The following is a 17,896-nucleotide window of genomic DNA, read 5'->3' as shown; positions in this document are numbered from 1 at the left end:
CTATCAATAGCCTGTGACCATTTTTAACAAAATAAGCTATAAAAACAAATGAACAAGGCCAGGGAACATACAGTTTCTCAAAGATGTTTCCAATTTTGTTCTTAACACAAATGAGCAAATCAAAACACCACCATGCTAGTGTCTCTGCATGTTATTCTGTAGTGTGCACAGCATCCTGCAATTTTTTTTTATTTTTTTTTTGAAGCCCAAATTACACCCAGAACACCACATTCATTTTAACTATGCGCACTAGCATAGCTGAAGTTTCTGGTAGGCGACTGTATTTTGACACATCTAAAGAGACCATATGAAAGGTGCATGCCTAAGTGCCCACCCTGAGCATATGTACCAGATCTGTGCTCACTTTCAAAGCAAGCATTCCCATTGACTGCCGATATCTGTTAAGAGAAATTCCTTTTGGAAAAGCAAGCACTGCTCCTTTTCTCTCAAATGCATTAAGTACATTTCCCTTTAACTACTATCACAAGTTGTATCAAATATCTCATATATTGCATCCTCCCTGTCTCTGCTTTAAAATGTGTAAGTCACAATATGCAGATGACAGGATCTCTACAAAACAGAAAAGGCTGACATATAATTGCACTTAATGTTCATTACATAAAGCTGCCAACTAGCCTTGGGAGCACGTAACCTAGACAGACATGATTTAAGGTTTGCAAAGGAATCCCCAGACTAACACTTCAGTGACAGCCAATTATAGCCCCAAAAACACAGCCCCCAGTAAGCAGTCTGCTGGTAGAACTTGAGGAAAGGTAAAGTTTCTTACAATGAGTTACAGATTCACAAGCAGAGGAAGACAAGAAGAAAAAGAAAAACAGAAGGGAATCCAGCGAACCAGCAAATATGAAGCAGACCCAAAGATCGTGATACAATCCAAAGATGTAAATTATTGTAAATCATCACTGTTGTTCAGAATTTCACACAGACATTTGTGCCAATTCTGGTATACTTCTCCACAGACACAATAAGGAAGGGGGTGGGGGGAGAGGGAGGGAGGGAGAGAGAGAGAGAGAGAGAGAGAGAGAGAGAGAGAGAGAAACAGGCAGGGAAACTTGGGAGAGTATAAATGAAGTTCTGCTGTCCATATGCTTTAAACGGCACAGAAGTTTATGCTCTTTCAGCATTTTGTATGCTCTCCAAATCCTCATGAGTCACAAAAATTAAAAAGCTATATCCTTCTGGATGCCAGGAAGGGCCTTACCACGGGGCTTTTGTCAAACTTTAAAAGGGGGGAGGAAAGGAAAAGCCACAGTGTTGGGCAGTCCCACTTTACTTGACTACTATGATGTCACAAACCACATGATTCTGTCTCTCCAGTAACAGTGCTTGCAAAAAAAAGGAGTTTTAAAAGCTTTTGCTTTTTTGGATTGTGTGAATGCTTCATTCGCCTCACAAACAACCACAGAACCACAAGTGCGGTGCAAACTTTCTCCAGAAGGACGCAGCAAGAAGCCTTTGGTTTTTAAATGGTTAATCTCAACAGGTCACCAGCAGCCACCGAGACCAACAGAGTCAGTAAGTGCTCTCAAACCACAGTCTATTCAGTAATAGTAGATCTGTCAAATATTTGCTTATTTTCTTTCTCTTCTCTTTTTTTCATTCCTTGCTTTGCTTTTCACATCTTACCAGCGTTTCAGAATTTTTTGATAAGAGGAGAAAAGTATAGAACCTATGTACTCCATGCATGCTATAAAACTGAAACAAAGTTTGGCTATGGTTTGTGATTTCAGTATAAGGCTTCAAGCAGTATTTGCACCAGAAGATAACACAAGCTGTGTGAGGGGAGGGGGAAACAATGGCATCGAACAGTCTCTTCAGCTCAGTGACACCTTGTCAGCAAAACTTCTTCTGGGGTAAGTGCTGGTTTTTTCACATATTACAAAATATTACTGATTGCCACAAATGGTTTGCTGTTTACATTTTACCTTGTTCTTTAAAACCACTATTTGAATGAAGTGAAAATAAACATGATGGCAACATACTTAATTTTTATTTTTTTAAATGGGAAGCACAGTTGGGAGTTAATATACTTTACTGTACCCACTATTGCTCAGATAGCAGGTGTGCTCACCTTTCTGTGATTCACTATGCATTGTGTATATGGACCAAGCAGTAAAATCAGAATTCAGAATTTAGAGCAAATATGCTAACCATGGGACCTAGAAGAAAGGAGCCAGCTCTCTGGGAGTTCTAATGTCACAAAAGTCATTGCAGCAGGCTATTGGGGTTGATTTCCACAGTACTCAATATCATACGAAAATTATTAAGGCAAGGAAAAATAGCCATATAATTTTTCATTCACACACATACTAGCTGGCATCTCAATTTTTTGCTCTAAGTGTATGTAAATCTTACTGTTTTTAATTGAAACTTACTTCCAAGGTCATAGTCTTTTCCAACTTGTGTATATAGAACCGAATATATTTAGTATTAGTTTCTGTAGAGTTGTGTTTTTTCCCCTACATAAGAAAACAATTTTACAAATGCATCAGGTTACAAGGACTCAATTATGCTGTTCTAAATAAGCATGCATACAAGCTAATAAACCCCTTGGCATCAAAACTAGGAAGTAGCAAAAGAGAACAAGGATGCAGCAGCTGAGTCTGATTCTACAACAGTAGTAATATGTTTAAAGAAGCTCTGCAAAGCAGGCCTGTTAAAGTAGACATCTTAAAATATCATCTTGGGATAATAAGTTTAATCGGCAGATATAGTCCACCTATGTGAATGTCAAAACATGAAGAAAGTTCTCAAGCTGTAAAACAGCACCTCTAACAGCCCTTTGAATTTCCTGTCTAAGATCTGTTTTTGAAATTATGTCAGTACATACATAAATACCATATGAAATAAAAATGGCCACTTTTATTTATTTAAAAAAATATATAATATAGCAAGGAAGCTGGGAAACTACCGAGTTTATAGTGCAGCTGAGATTTAGCTTTCAAAGATGCAGTAAAACACTGCCCAATCTCAAAGGCCATTTGTCGTCCTTTGACCAGTGATCAGAGATATTTTGCCTCCTTTGAAATGCTACAAAACTACCTGTCCAAAAGTGTCTAAACAACAGCAATAACATAACTGAGGTGGGAAATGCAAATCACTTACAGTAGTTTCTTAACGTTGTCCATTTTAGTTCAAAACTATGTTGGGTTGTAAGCAAATGAATTTCCTTGCTCCTTCAAAGAAGAAAAAAGCACCACCCTGATTCCTACTGGAAAGGCACGTTGAGCTGCCTTGTATCTGCTGGCTGGTGGTTGGAGTTCCCTTTCCCCCTCCTACTTTACACATTATTCCAAGCGGCTCTTGCTGAAGCCCATGAATCCACTGCCATCTGTGAGCACAATCAGACATGAAGCACGGCTTCTTCTGCTCATGCAACACAGGGACCAACTTCATTTCTAATATACAAACACATCTGATGCATTACATAGTCCTATGCTTCAGAACCCTACTTTCTGGAAGTTCGTCACACTGAGTTACACTGTAATTAGATAGCCAGCATGCTAAAATATAGCAACAGAAAAACCTGAGGCTTTTAAAAGCGGCAAGGTTTTTTCTTCTCACCCAAACCTCTGCCTTAATGAAGCACAGCGCAAGTGTAGCCAGACCACATTATCCCAGTGTTTATAACAGGAAACACATATATGTGAACTTTCTTCTGCTTTTAACATCCCAAATGAGATTACAAGAAATATAGTTGGCTAAAGTTTTCATAACATGTAGGGCTGGCTACTTAATTCCCCTAATTTGGGTGGATCTTTAAACTACCTGGAAGGTCTGGGGACACGAGCAAAACATCCTTCCCCATGCACCGCATTCCAATAAGGCTGGCCAAGCACACACAGGAACAAGCAATAAGCATTCTATTTAGGGGGAAAGATATTAACTCCTCCCGGTGATTTGATAGGCACAATGCTTAGACAGGAGAACACTATTTGTTTCTGTTTAACTTGCTGTCTTTTAAAGGAGAAATATAGGCAGCAGATATGCATTCCAGAATTATTATGATTCACACCTCCGGGAATCTGTATCATCATCTGGTGGCCCTTCATTATTCTTGCTGCATTCAGTTCCACAATATTTCCTTCTGGGCTGTTCCAATCGGCCACCATTTCCTCATCAGCCTAATTATCAGCTATCAGTTATAGAATGAACCCAAAATGATATTGAGGATAGAAAGGAAGCATCCGATTTCCTCCGTTTGCAACTGATGGCAGTTCCATGCAACCATTAAAACATGCTGTCAGGTGTCATGTCTGACTATGCCAGTAACTGCATCCTATGCTAGAAATATTCCACATAATCATCTTATGTAAAGGCAATGTTTTGGCCTCGGGTTATATTATCTTAAATTAAGAGCTTGTTACTTTATTGTACATGTAGCAGCAGTAGTAAATATATCCTACATCTGTGGCGGCCTATACCCTGGGATTCATTCAAATGAATGGAGCACACTAGTGCTCTTGAGCAGCTCCCATTCCTTTCAATGGGGCTTGTGCTGCAGAAATTTCCTGCCAGAGTATGCTCACAATTTACAACTCATCTGTCAGCATGCACAACATGCTGCTTATATGTAAATAAAAATAAATCACCAGTTTATTTACTTTTCAAGTGTTATATAATGATTCCTTCGAAAGTTACATATTCCCTGAAAAACGAAAAACGATGAGTTACCACTGATTACTATTCATGCTTTCCCAACAGACAGTAGGCACCTGAATGTGTTGCTATACTTGAAATAAAACAGTACTTTCAGATGCAAACTTCAGGCAATTTAAGGGAAATATAGCCATTCTAGTATTTTAAAATCCCCTACCTAGTTACTGTGAAATGAAGTCTGCATATGGCATATAGTATACCCAAGAGATCTGGGTGGGGGAAGGTGGGGGAGGCATTTAACAATGAAGCCTCATCTCCTTCTGCATCCATACAGGCCGTCATTTTTTTTTCATGTACAGAGATTTGAAATACGGTATAAGCAACAAAATGAATTGATTTAATGATTCCATGAGCATTGGTAGTTTCCTTATAGTGCAATCTGATGTAAAATTCGTAAAGAAGAGAAATGTTCCAGTTAGTTTATAAAAAAAAAACAACCCACCAAAATATTTGACAGTTAAATAAACAAGTGAAAAAAGCTAATTCACAGGAGAGACTAAGATTTTATCAGGCATACAGGATTAATCTTTATTGAATAGAACCATTCACAAATCAAAACTTACTCTACCCCAGTACTTTCATACAGCGCTAATCAATTACAAACCTTTTCTAGTGATTCAAAATCCATGTGCTTTTAATTTTATACACTGGTGGTCTAAAATATAGAAATGAGGCTCAGCTAAGTCAGTCTGTATAGAAACATTTGCTCCCCCCTCCCAATAAATATTCATCTGGAGGTTTTCTTAGAGAGAGCTGCTCATATGAAGACTGTGGTAATATTTTTATACTGTACCTCCTTGTTGAAGTAAAGGTTAGGGGTTATCAAAATACCTCAACTGTATATACAAAAAAGGGGGGAAAGGGAAAAGGTAAGTATTCACATGAAAAATCCAAGGGAACTATATTATTTATTTTTGCATTTCCTATGATTAATGATGCACCAGTGCATACTTGAAAACTGAAGTCAAAGGAGGGGTAACACCTCAAATTCCTTTATAAAATGGACAAACGTCAAAGCTGGTAGGCTGTGTTAGCTAGCCGACCAGAAATATTTAAAAGACTCTGCCACCCCTACAGTATCACTGGAAATCCTGATATGCACTGTGATTTCATAGGGGGTGGTCTAATAATGTTGTTACAGCATGCATTTAGCACAATATTTCAGTTTTGTTTCTTCAGTGGGATGGAGTATTTTATTCACATTTTTAACAGCACAACCCTATGAATGTTAACCCAATTCCCACTGTGTTCCCTGGAGCAGACCCACTAGAAAGTGTGTTTCAGTTTGCAGCATAAAAGGCTCAATTTCATTTTAAAATTTTCAGGCTACATGTGTCAAATTACCTTAACTGCATACATAATTCCTAATGCTTTGCCGGCGTGGGGATTTTTTTTTAAGGCAATGAAAAGCATCCTGAAGGAACTGTTGAGGACAAGGTTTTATAGGCACTAGACATACTGTATTGTAACCTCTCCCTTTCCAAGCTTCGCTAATAATCACGATATGGAATCACAGAAATAATATTCTTGCTATTGGTATCCAGGAAAATCCTACTTTGGCTATTGCAGGTGATATTGCATAATTAAGAGAATTCATTGAATATGCATAATTATTAAAGCATTACAATAACCAGCCCGTTTGCTATGCCCTATAGCGGGGGGGGGGGTGTCTGTGGCCCTCCAGAGGTTGTTAAGACTCCAACTCCCAGCAGCCCCTTCAGCATGTTGTAATCTAACAACAGCTGCAGGGCCACAGGTTACTGAGGACGTTCAAGGTAACAGCAGAATTGGAAAGGTAAACCTGTCACGTTTTAAGCTTCTGGAGATCCAACTTTCCCAGGGCAGTTATTTTTAATGTAAAAAAAACACCAATGCCAAGTATTCTTCTTCAAACATGCATATTCTTCTCAGGATTTTTGTTTTAATACTCCCAATTAGACTTTTTGAAAAGTATGTATTGGGGTGCAATCCTATGCAGACTTACTTGGGTGTTTAATTAGACAAGCTGTGACTTACTTTCATGTGTATGGTGACTGAGGTCCTGGTTATAAGGACAAATCAGGAAACACATTTTCTCCAGTAAGTTTTTTCCTCCAAAAATGTCAGGCTTTTCTGTAACCACAGGCTTTTGTCCACAGATAAGAGAAAGCCACATAATTTTTGAGAGACTCTCGCTCTCAGTCTCTGGTTACAAAGCTGTGCCAGTTCCATCTGAATTATACCACTGAGCAGGGCTGCCATTCTCCACAATCCCTGGGAGTTCAATGGATGACTTGTTCTTTGACTGCAGCCCCCAAGTTGCGTCTCCATCCTTATTCCCTCCACCTGAAGCTCATTATTTACTGTCTCTCAGGTGTTTTGTTTTTAGACTAATGACATTTCCTTTCATGAACAAGCCATTAGTAATAGTGGTCACAATTTAATTTATTTAACGGATTTTTACCCCATCATAAGGAAGACTCAAGGTAGTTTATAACATCAAACATCAACAGAAAATTAAAATAATACCCTAACAGCATAAGAAAAGAAAAGAACAACCTAGTGTGAGAGAGTTCTGTTGTTAAGCCCACAGAAGCTACTGCGCTGGACTCTAGCAGAGAGCTCCCACACATGCACACGAAGAGTAACATTTTAAAGATCGGCATCAGTAAAAATAGGTTTTTACACAATAGTTACTGCAGCATAAAGCTGCTTTAACACCATCCCTACAAGAAGTATCCATTATTCCTGCATGTTTCCTACACGCACACCAGACACCCCCAAAAGAGAATACTATGTCATCCTCCAACCGCTGCTCTGGGCTTCAACCTGTAGCTATTAGATTCCTATTTTGTTACAAACTTGCCCTGGAGATTTGGAGAAGGGGGATGGGAAAGAAAGAGCAACTTTGTACGGACCTCTGACGATTAACTTACTATGAGAGAGTAATTTCCAATTCATGGGGAAATGGCAGGATTTCTTTAGGTTAAATGATATGTTTAAAATAGTTATGCTACAAAATCTAGTTTTCCAATTTGATCTGTGTATGAGAAAAGTACCAAAGATATTTTCAATTTTATCTAAACTCACTCTTTCTAAAACTAAGAATTACTTGTCCATTGTGTCAGATGAAGAATCTCAGTCCTCTCTCAACATAAGTTTATCCACATTGCACTTTTAAATTAAGTTTTATGTATTTTCAAGTTTGTCAAAAAATGTTTTATCATAATTGAAAAAATTAATCTTAATTATTTTAAGTGAAGCTTAAAACTATTATTTCCTCTGCTGTCTGTTTTTTAGATGTGATACAACAATTAAAGTCAGAAACTTTTAGAATTAAAAATAGCTTTTAACTTTCAACGTGTTAAAGTAAAAAAAAAAAAAACACCTGTGCCAAATATGTTTTGGCAGACATTCAAACATAATGAATTTGTTGCTGTGTATTTTTGATATAGACATGGGCTGCATCATGGGCCATAATCATAAACGCACACTTCCAAGCGCTTTCCCATTTGAAATCAATGGGATTTACCACCCCCCAACTCATAGGTTTAGGCGCATTGCTAAACACGCCAAGCTAAAATGCATTCCTTGGAAGGCAGCCCAACTGATTAGGAACAGTAACCTGAAAGCAATTTCATATAACCAATGATACTGGTTTCCAAATAAAATGTATTGAGGATCCCTGAGCAAGTGGCTTTTTGTACACACAATATATTTAATTATTTTTCCTCCTAAAATTATTTGGAAAGCATCTTGCAAAAAGGCTATTGCCTGCAAGACTGGAAATGTACACAGTCATTTCTTCCATATTTATTCAAAACATAAAGTAATATTATTTATTTATCTCCTTATGATCTGACATTCTGTATTTAAATCACTTCATGAAAGCCATGCACACAATTACTAAGAGTGCACTTAGGAACACACTACAGAAAAAGGACAGGTTAGACTATCAGTAATACTAACACCAGTTATTTTGAAGCCTTTGTGTGCCAAATAAAATTAACCGCCATGCTTTACATGTAAGCTGAGGGGATACTTATACGAAATATATACATATGCAATGTTATGGAACCAACCCTAGGTCCCTCCAGGCACTAGGAAAGGAAAAAGGCTCTCAATAAGTAAATTTGGCATATTTTACTAGAACAATAATCTTTATTATGGGATCCATATTCAACATTTATTTTTGCACCTACAAACACACAGCAATGTTGCTAAGTAAGTTTATTTCATTTCACTATTTCTGTACTCCCTTTTTTCGTGGAATTTGAGGCAGCGTGTGTCGAGTTCCTGAGTGGTCAGCAAATCTGGCACCAGCAAAGCCCGGGCCCAAGGTTGCTGTGTCAGGTGCTTCTGGCCCAAAGGACCCACATCATCACAGTCCTGTTCTAGTAGTTCACTTGGAGGCTATAGCAAACCACCCTGGGACTTTCAGTAAAAAATAAGCAAATCACTGAAGGATCCTTAATCTTAGGATGCAACCCAAAAAGCTCTTTTGGGCATACCAAGAACTTGCATTCACTCTGTGTGTGACGTAGGAAGCTACTATTCCCCAAGTTTTGTTGTTGTTTTTTAAAAAAGGTCTATAGATTAAACAAAAAAGTGCACTTCATTTTGTTTTTCCAGGAAATTGTTAATAATTGCAATGCTGTGCTACCTGGTTAGGATTTATTTTCTTGAGAATACGTTATAGGAATCTTGTAAAGTAATGATAATTAAACTCAATGGTAACGAAGGAGTTTACACAAAATGCTACATAACTCATTTATTTTTAGTCAAAAGACAATAGGTTATTACACTTCTGTTTCTTCACCTATAAAGGGAATGTTCTTGTGTGAAGAACTGTAAGACTGCACTAAACCTTTAATGGTGTTATCACGGTTGCAATTATCTCGGTTGGTATAGAAACCAGAGATGCAAACATAACCAAAGTTGAATATTAGGCAGCAATTCTGCACTTACTTACCTGGGAATAAGCCCCATTAAATTCAATTGGACCTACCGATGAGTACCCAGGTCCTGGATTGCACCATGAAATACTTGCAGTTGGGCTGATGTTTAGAAACAACCATTTTGAAGAGTACAGGCTTTTCAGTATCTAACTGGGAAATGGTAAGAAAAGCATTCTGCTGCCTTCAAGTGCACAACAATGAAATGATCTATAAATATGCTGCACCAAACAATAATTTATTCATTTAGAATACATGTTGCAGCAAAAAGTTCTCCAAGTGTCCTTTCTTCTGAGAAACTCCTTTTCATGATACACAGAATAATCGGAGAAGCACTCCAAGACTGCTTCTTCCTAGGGCAGCGCTGTGAAGCACTGGAGAAACAGAAGGTCAACAATGCACAATGTGGACATAAAAGCAGCCTTGTGAGACACACAGGTAGCAAGTGTTGGCCCTGTATTTATTTCCCCAACTAATCAGTGCTATTTGCTTCCCTGAAGTAAAATTTCACTAAATTATATTTACAAAAGGATCCTATAGCTTCCCAGCTTTGCTGCAAGCAATATTAGGATTCCATTCAAAGGACCTTTTGCCTCAAGAGCTGCAGCCATTGCAAGAGTGACGGCCTTCTTCAAAATGACCAGGCCTCACCAGGGAGCCTGGCTTCCCTCCTCTTCCTCCCGGAGGAGTTTTCAATGACGGGCTCTCAGTTCATTTCACTTCTTTCAAATTCACTCCTATTCAGTGAATTCAGAGTTCAGGATGGCATACAGAATTTGTTGTTGTTGCTGTTGTTGTCATCTAGATCATATCACAGTGACCCTGTAAACTTTTCCTATCTAACCCTAAACTGCAAAATTAGAAACATAAAAAACCCAAGACAAGCAGGGATGTTTATTGACATTTTATTATTTAAAACATGCTTCATACAGTTATTTAGCAAAGAAGGGAATATTAAACCAAAAAAAGCTCAGTTTTCAGACTCCAAAAATCCATAAGGAATTGTAAATTAAAGTGACTGATTAATCCAGTCAAAGAAGTGCTTATTTTAGAAAGTTACATAAATTGTTCGCAAAACCTGAACATATGAATCATTGCAATAATAATTTCCTGTAAAAAGTGCCGCTGTGTCTGTTATAAAAATAATACATGAAACAGATTTTCTAATGATGTTCTGCATAATGAGAAGAGTAACTTAAGTTTGTGTACTGTATATAAAACATTTTTCATTCACTCATTTCTAATGGTACAAACAAAGAAGTATTAAATATATTTTTGGTAAACGTTCGACCGAGCCTGCAATCCTACAGATCCTTCCCCATTAATTCAGTGGGTCTTACTTCTGAGTAAACATGCATAAGGTTGGTCTGTGATAGCATTAATTCCCTGTTTATTTTAAGGCAAATTTGCAGTGCACACACAGAGACTGATAGTTCTCTATGCTTACATGGATGAAACATTCCAATTCTGAATAAAGTTATCCCTTGACTTTCCTTTTAGAAACAGATATTTTAGTGGCTTATTCAAAGCTTGCAAAGTACTATTTTCTCTTTTACTTTTCTTTTCCATATGCATCTAAAGAGCAACTCCAATTAATTTTTCTCCGCCTCCTTCAACTTTAGCACACTTACTTTTAAAATATGCGAGCCTAAAATGTAGAAGGATTTTTAAAGAGATGGAAGGGGGAAAGAGAGGGTCAGTTGTAAAACACTAGTACAATCGAGGCAGTAATCAATGAATTATGATCTGGCTATAACACAATATATAGTGGTATGATCTGAATAAATGTACGTAACTGTATGACAGCAGACAAACGCTGCAGTCACTCAATACAACACAAAGGAAATGTGTCAATACTGCCTTAATACTCCCTGCATATTACAGAAAAACAAGTCAGTAAAAATGTAAACACCATTTACAGAGCTCACAAGACATACTAGACAAACTGCTGATGAATGGCAGTTATATTTACTCAGGCAAAAGATGAAAAATAATTGAATCGATTAGTAGCTTTCTGGCTGTGATAAAATGCAACAAAATCTGTTTCCAGGATTCACACCATCTCTAAAATGTTTTAAAATATTCTTTTTTCGCTTCTCCTCCTGCCCCCATCCCCTTTCTCTCCTTCACATACCTGGTTCTTATCAACTACTGAAGCATCTTCATCCTCTTGGATGCTAACATTCCTATTCAACTTATAGCAAGCACAGTACAATTTACATACATCTATGCAAGGTTTGAAGATAATGTTGTTAGTTGCCTGTGTGATCTGATATTTTCAGTCCAGAAGAAATACAGGGTTTCTGCATACAGTAACACGCCTTGAGCAAACCCTTTCTGCTGCACCATAATGATGCGATCCAAAAACTCAAGGGTACCTTAAACAACAGGCTACCTGTTCTAGCCATGCTCAGGAATGTGGCGAAATCATTTTTATTGATTTAACCTTTGCAGGAATGCTACATATCCTCCGAGTAAAACATTTCTAATGTATTTATAATATGATACACCTTTGAGAAGTCTAAATTAAAAAAGAAAAAAGATCTCATAGAATAAGACACACACACCCCGCACTTCAAGATTATGTTCACTTTTCCAATAAGTTGATAAAACAAGTTTTCACAATTTTTAAGCCTACATTTAGCTTCATGGACAGACACAGGAAAGTAATCCACCAAATGCTATTTCTACACAAGTACCACTTAACTAAAAGCTAGAGTCGGGGTAGTGATTGGTAGATTAAGCACATAGGTAGAAATCAAAATGCATTCACAACTTGTGGCCCCAAGTCAATGCATTTTGGCCAAGTCCTTAAGAACCTGGCAAGCGAAGCAAGGGGAGATGCTATCCTTCGGAAGAGTTGTCATGCATGGCATCATACATGCCCCTCAAAAGAAAGAGGGCTTTTCCCTCTCTCTCCCCTCTCCCCGTGAGGCCCCTGCACCCCTGGAATTGTCTCGGAAATGTGGTCCATTTCTGAACGCCTCAAATTTTATGACATTTGAAAGACAGGCTAAAGAAGGCAAGGGTGGTAATAGGCCAAGTATTCAGTTAATCAGTTTGTCAGTGAGCATGTATCTAAATTTCCTAAATTGTGACGATAAGAAGAGACAATAAAAACATGACGGAGAGCCAAACTAGGCACAGCGACATTCAGCAACTGCATGAATCATTTTTAAAATGTGAACTACAGGTGTAGGGAGAGTGATCTGGGGCAAAGGAGCCTTTATGCTTTTGTCCCTTAAAGGAGCCCGTATTTACCTGATCAGGCTGATGCACCTGCAATTTGCTTTGCTGCAGGAGCTCCCATTTCCTCCAGTGGGAACCTTTTCCAATGCAAACAGCACATTGGGGATCAATATCACAGTAGGAGAGGAAGGGTTATGCCAGGGATGGGGGAAATGCAGCCCGCCAGGTGTTAGAGCGCAACTGCCACCATCCATCCAGACCACTGGTGATGCTGGCTGTGGCTGATAGGGCAATATCTGGAGGGCCACAGGTTCTCCAACTGTGCTCTGTATAGCACTTCCACTCCCATGCACAACAGATGGCAGACAGGTCACTGATACACTTTTAGTTGGCACATCTAGAATGAGGCTCCATGTTGCCTTGCACAAGAAGTGGGAATTCTCATGTTCCCACTTATTGAAGCAGGGCAGCAAAAAATTCCCTGAAAATATACCCTAGAGAAAGAAGTCTAATCTTTGGAAACAAGTCCACTGAAATTAATGGGACTTACCCTCTAGGCCAGGGGTTGTCAACCTGGTCCCTACCGCCCACTAGTGGGCATTTCAGGATTCTAGGTGGGCGGTAAGGGGTTCTACGGCACAAGCTGAATCCTCCTTCCATCGAGCACTGGGGGGCGGTAAGGAAATGTTACAATCAAGTAAGATGCATTAGTGGGCAGTAGGTATAAAACGGTTGACTACCCCTGCTCTAGGCAATTCTAAAATTGAGTTGCATATACTAGCAAATCTTTCTCTGAAATATATTCTGGAGTGGATGCAACACACCTTAGTAGTTAAGATCAACATTTATCTGCATGTACAAGTGGGGCGGGAGCAGTCAGATAGATAAGAGGGAGCGCTTTCCTCAATCCTAATAAATGATACCCCAAGAAACACAAGCTTCACAAAGGCCAGAACCCTTGCAAGCACATAGAAGCCTAGCCTGGGAGTGGGATTTGTGTTGAGGGCATGGGTCTCCTAGCATGAATTCTCCATTCCTTGTTATTGAAGCTACCAGCATGAGTTTGACCAAACTGCGGGAGGCAGTGGAATACAGGAGTGCCTGGCGTGCTCTGGTCCAGGGGGGTCACGAAGAGTCGGACACAACTAACGACTAAACAACAACAAACAACAATTCCCACCCCTAGGCTCTTCCACCACTGTTTTCCTTCTCTCCCCATCAGGGCCCCTCAACATTTCATGCCTCCTGGAGGGCAGTGACCAAGCCCAGTCCTTAAAGGCTTATTTTGGGTTCCCCTTTTCATTCTGTTCTATGGGGCTTCATCTGCATCTGAAAAAAACTGTATAGTCCAGTTTGGCACCTTAATAAGAAGGTTTCTTGGGGTATCATTGGTCTCTTAGCAGACTATGGCTATCTTGGATAGGAGTGTGAAGAGCCCATCTCCCCAGCAACTGCCTATCTTGTCAAAGGGAATCTGCCTCAATCTTGGCTGTGGGTCTTTACAATGACGTTGGAAGGAGAAATATTATCTTACTGCCAGTAGTTAACAGATCACAAAGTTACCCCAACACTGCTGAATTATCAACTTTATACCATTTTTTTTGTTTTGTTGATTCAGCCACCCTGTGTATGAGGTTAGCAAAGGTGGATTTTAAATCAACAGGTATTCGTGTTCTTGCTCCAAGTAGTCAATGTACAGCAAATATGTTTACCAAGATATAGTAAAATCTACATATTGAAAGTTATTAGGCAGATATGGTACAGGAAGAAGGCTTAATTCTTATGCTGGCTGTGGTGGTGGGAGGTGGGACTGCCCTCGACAATGGAAATATCTGCCAATGGTGTGAAAGTTAATGATGTGCCTGTGCTAGCAAGGATGGTGCAGTGCTGACCAAGGATATTCCAAACCTGCTCGCTTAACAACGCAGTTGTGAGGTTGCAGTTAATGTTTGGCTACCCAGGGATCTGTGTGTGTGTTTGACAGCAGCTGTGTTGCAATGGCACTGTGTAAATCAAGCCCATGTATTGCATGTGGACCCAGGTTTGTAATCCAGGACAGACATGTGGGCAGTTTGAAAAAGTTTCTTGAATCATTAATTTGTGGTCTTGCCACTGTCATGTTGTTTGATTCACTGGGATATTATGGGAATGAACTGTGTGCGTGTTGCTGTTGTTGCTATTACGTTTATTACCCACTCTTCACCAGCAGGTCAGGTTAGAACAGCAGTTCCCAAACTTCTTGAGTCACAGAGCACTTTTCAGGAGAGAAATTCATCAAAGAGTACTATTGCTGCCCTTATGCCAAAGGCACCTATTCCTTTTTCTTTTCCAGTCTCTTAGTGGAGCACTTGGAGATGCTCCGCGGAGAACAGTTTGGGAACTGCTGGGTTAGAACGTTTTGAAATTCAGTATTAAAAACAAAGCATTGCCACAGGAACAAGGTCATTGAATACCACTTTGCATCCTAAAAGCTCTATGTAAATGATCAGTGGTACGGATTTACTGTTACGTTAGAGTAATTGCCAAACTGCAAAGCTCTCCAGTGGAATGGGACCACCCCCAGGCATGGTTATCATTTCTGTTTAATGGATCCTCAAGGCATGCATATTTCCTTTTTTTAGTGTGTGTGTGGGGGGGGGAGTAAATACAATAAATACAGTTCTCCATTTTTTTCTCCTCATAGAAAACTAGTATATCAGGAAGAAAGGCTGTAGTAGCGTAGATTTCTGGCCAGCAGGGTAGTTTTCTATGAGCTAGTGCAAACATGCTCTCAGCCCATTGTTAGGAGATGATGAGCAGGCCATCAGGCCCCGTGCTGGCCTCCTCTCCTCTTAAGACAGTAAGGAAATAACCAATACATTATGAATGCCAAAGAAATAAAACTATTGCAGAGATTAGCCATATTGTACTGTAAAAAGATACCAAGTGTTCTTGATACCTGTCTGTTTGCATTTTTATAAAACATCACAGTTGCATAGGAAAATAGGAAAATGCCAGGTGCAATTGAGAGTTTTATGTAAAGTCCTCATCCCCACTCCAAGAATACTCTTGACAGCACTGCATCAAAGAGTCATATTACAAGAATTATGAGAAAGGAAAACAGAAAAGGGCAGCTTACAATAGCAATATGAAAGGCCACTACTCTTACAAAAACACTTGAGTTATAGCTCAAAATTTCATTTTTTAAAATATTTCTACAATTTAAGATATTCCCGGTCATGAGACTATGGGATTGAAAAGTGCAGGGTTTTGACGATTAACAAGGAAAGAAGACAAACCCCAAACTTCTCCTAATTCAGCATATAAACCATAGCTGGGATGCAGAGATGTCCCTGCACCAACCAGCCATTTCTGCTTCATGCGATGCTCCTCTAACACGTGGCAGATTCTTGGCGGACTGAGCTCTGGCCTTTGGATCCCAGACTTCTAGCTCTGGCCTTGATGGAGAGGTACAAGGGACCACATTTGTGCATTTGAAGTGTTTCTGGGATATTTGTTTCTTTCCAGCTGCCCAATTCTTACAGCCCCCTCAGCTCCAGGTGTTGATGTTGTTTTTAAGAGCCTCAAAGTTGAATACGGACATTTTATTTTATTTCTCTAACAATTTAAAAGTCACCCTTCTAATCTTCAGCCTGTGAATCTTGAGTGAATCTTGGCCCATAAAGCCATTTCCCACAAACCATGGCAATTCACCCATCAACTGTGATGCCAGGTTTAATCTTAAAGTTGCTGTGTGATCCTGTTCCTAGGAGGCAACAGGATTTCCAGTTAAGGCAGCAGGATTTAACCCCCACTCATCAGCTGATCCCTCCCAGAGCCTTCCCTGCCATGAGCTCATTTGGTCCTCCCTAAAACTACAGAAATTAAATTTATATTCTATTTCTACTTCTATAACTTTTGAATTTTGAGACAAGAGAATACTTACAAATGTTTCATTGTATCAAAAAAAGTAGAATCATAGAATCCTAGAATCATAGAGTTGGAAGAGACCACAAGGGCCATCGAGTCCAACCCCCTGCCAAGCAGGAAACACCATCAGAGCACTCCTGACATATGGTTGTCAAGCCTCTGCTTAAAGACCTCCAAAGAAGGAGACTCCACCACACTCCTTGGCAGCAAATTCCACTGTCAAACAGCTCTTACTGTCAGGAAGTTCTTCCTAATGTTTAGGTGGAATCTTCTTTCTTGTAGTTTGGATCCATTGCTCCGTGTCCGCTTCTCTGGAGCAGCAGAAAACAACCTTTCTCCCTCCTCTATGTGACATCCTTTTATAGATTTGAACATGGCTATCATATCACCCTTTAACCTCCTCTTCTCCAGGCTAAACATGCCCAGCTCCCTTAGCCGTTCCTCATAAGGCATCGTTTCCAGGCCTTTGACCATTTTGGTTGCCCTCCTCTGGACCCGTTCCAGTTTGTCAGTGTCCTTCTTGAACTGTGGTGCCCAGAACTGGACACAGTACTCCAGGTGAGGTCTGACCAGAGCAGAATACAGTGGCACTATTACTTCCCTTGATCTAGATGCTATACTCCTATTGATGCAGCCCAGAATTGCATTGGCTTTTTTAGCTGCCGCGTCACACTGTTGGCTCATGTCAAGTTTGTGGTCAACCAAGACTCCTAGATCCTTTTCACATGTACTGCTCTCAAGCCAGGTGTCCCCCATCTTGTATTTGTGCCTCTCATTTTTTTTTGCCCAAGTGCAATACTTTACATTTCTCCCTGTTAAAATCCATCTTGTTTGTTTTGGCCCAGTTCTCTAATCTGTCAAGGTCGTTTTGAAGTGTGATCCTGTCCTCTGGGGTGTTAGCCACCCCTCCCAGTATTTTCATAAAATTAGTTTTAAAAAACAAAAGCCAACTAACAAAACCTGCCTCTAGGAGCTTGGAGGTGCTCCTTACCAATAGTGACCCAAGCGGCTTCAGTGGCCCTGCAGAACCTTTTTTGGTTGGTTGGGGAGCTGTGACCTTTCCTGGACAGAAATAGCCTAGCTAGAGTGAGCTATGCTTTGGCAACCTTTAGGTTTAATTACTGCAATGCATTTTATGTGAGTCAGCCACTGAGAATAGTTCCTTTACCTTTAATTACAACTAA

At 39.6% G+C, this 17,896-nt stretch overlaps 2 protein-coding genes across 15 annotated transcripts in view; one reads left to right on the top strand and one right to left on the bottom strand.

The window, feature by feature from the left end:
* SUPT3H (SPT3 homolog, SAGA and STAGA complex component) overlaps positions 1-17,896 on the bottom strand; it is a gene marked incomplete at its 5' end in the record, with an annotated part of 301,070 nt that overhangs the window by 244,500 nt on the left and 38,674 nt on the right. The gene's annotated exons all lie outside the window — the stretch shown is intronic.
* The window catches only part of RUNX2 (RUNX family transcription factor 2), a gene marked incomplete at its 5' end in the record, with an annotated part of 232,070 nt that continues 215,183 nt past the window's right edge, over positions 1,010-17,896 (top strand). For 2 of the 9 annotated variants that reach the window (XM_080997416.1, XM_080997411.1), the window contains 2 exons: positions 1,011-1,536; positions 1,752-1,874. In XM_080997416.1, the coding sequence (XP_080853542.1) occupies positions 1,817-1,874 (58 nt within the window). Of the gene's footprint in view, positions 1,537-1,751; positions 1,875-17,896 lie in introns of all 9 variants that reach the window. The other 7 variants (XM_080997409.1, XM_080997407.1, XM_080997414.1 and 4 more) reach the window with 6 other exon arrangements.

Source organism: Podarcis pityusensis (genome assembly GCF_964106645.2).
Source record: "Podarcis pityusensis genome assembly, chromosome: 3".
Classification (NCBI taxonomy): Eukaryota; Metazoa; Chordata; class Lepidosauria; order Squamata; family Lacertidae; genus Podarcis; species Podarcis pityusensis.
Note: the sequence above shows the minus strand (reverse complement) of the source record. Positions and strands in the feature narration are given on the sequence as shown.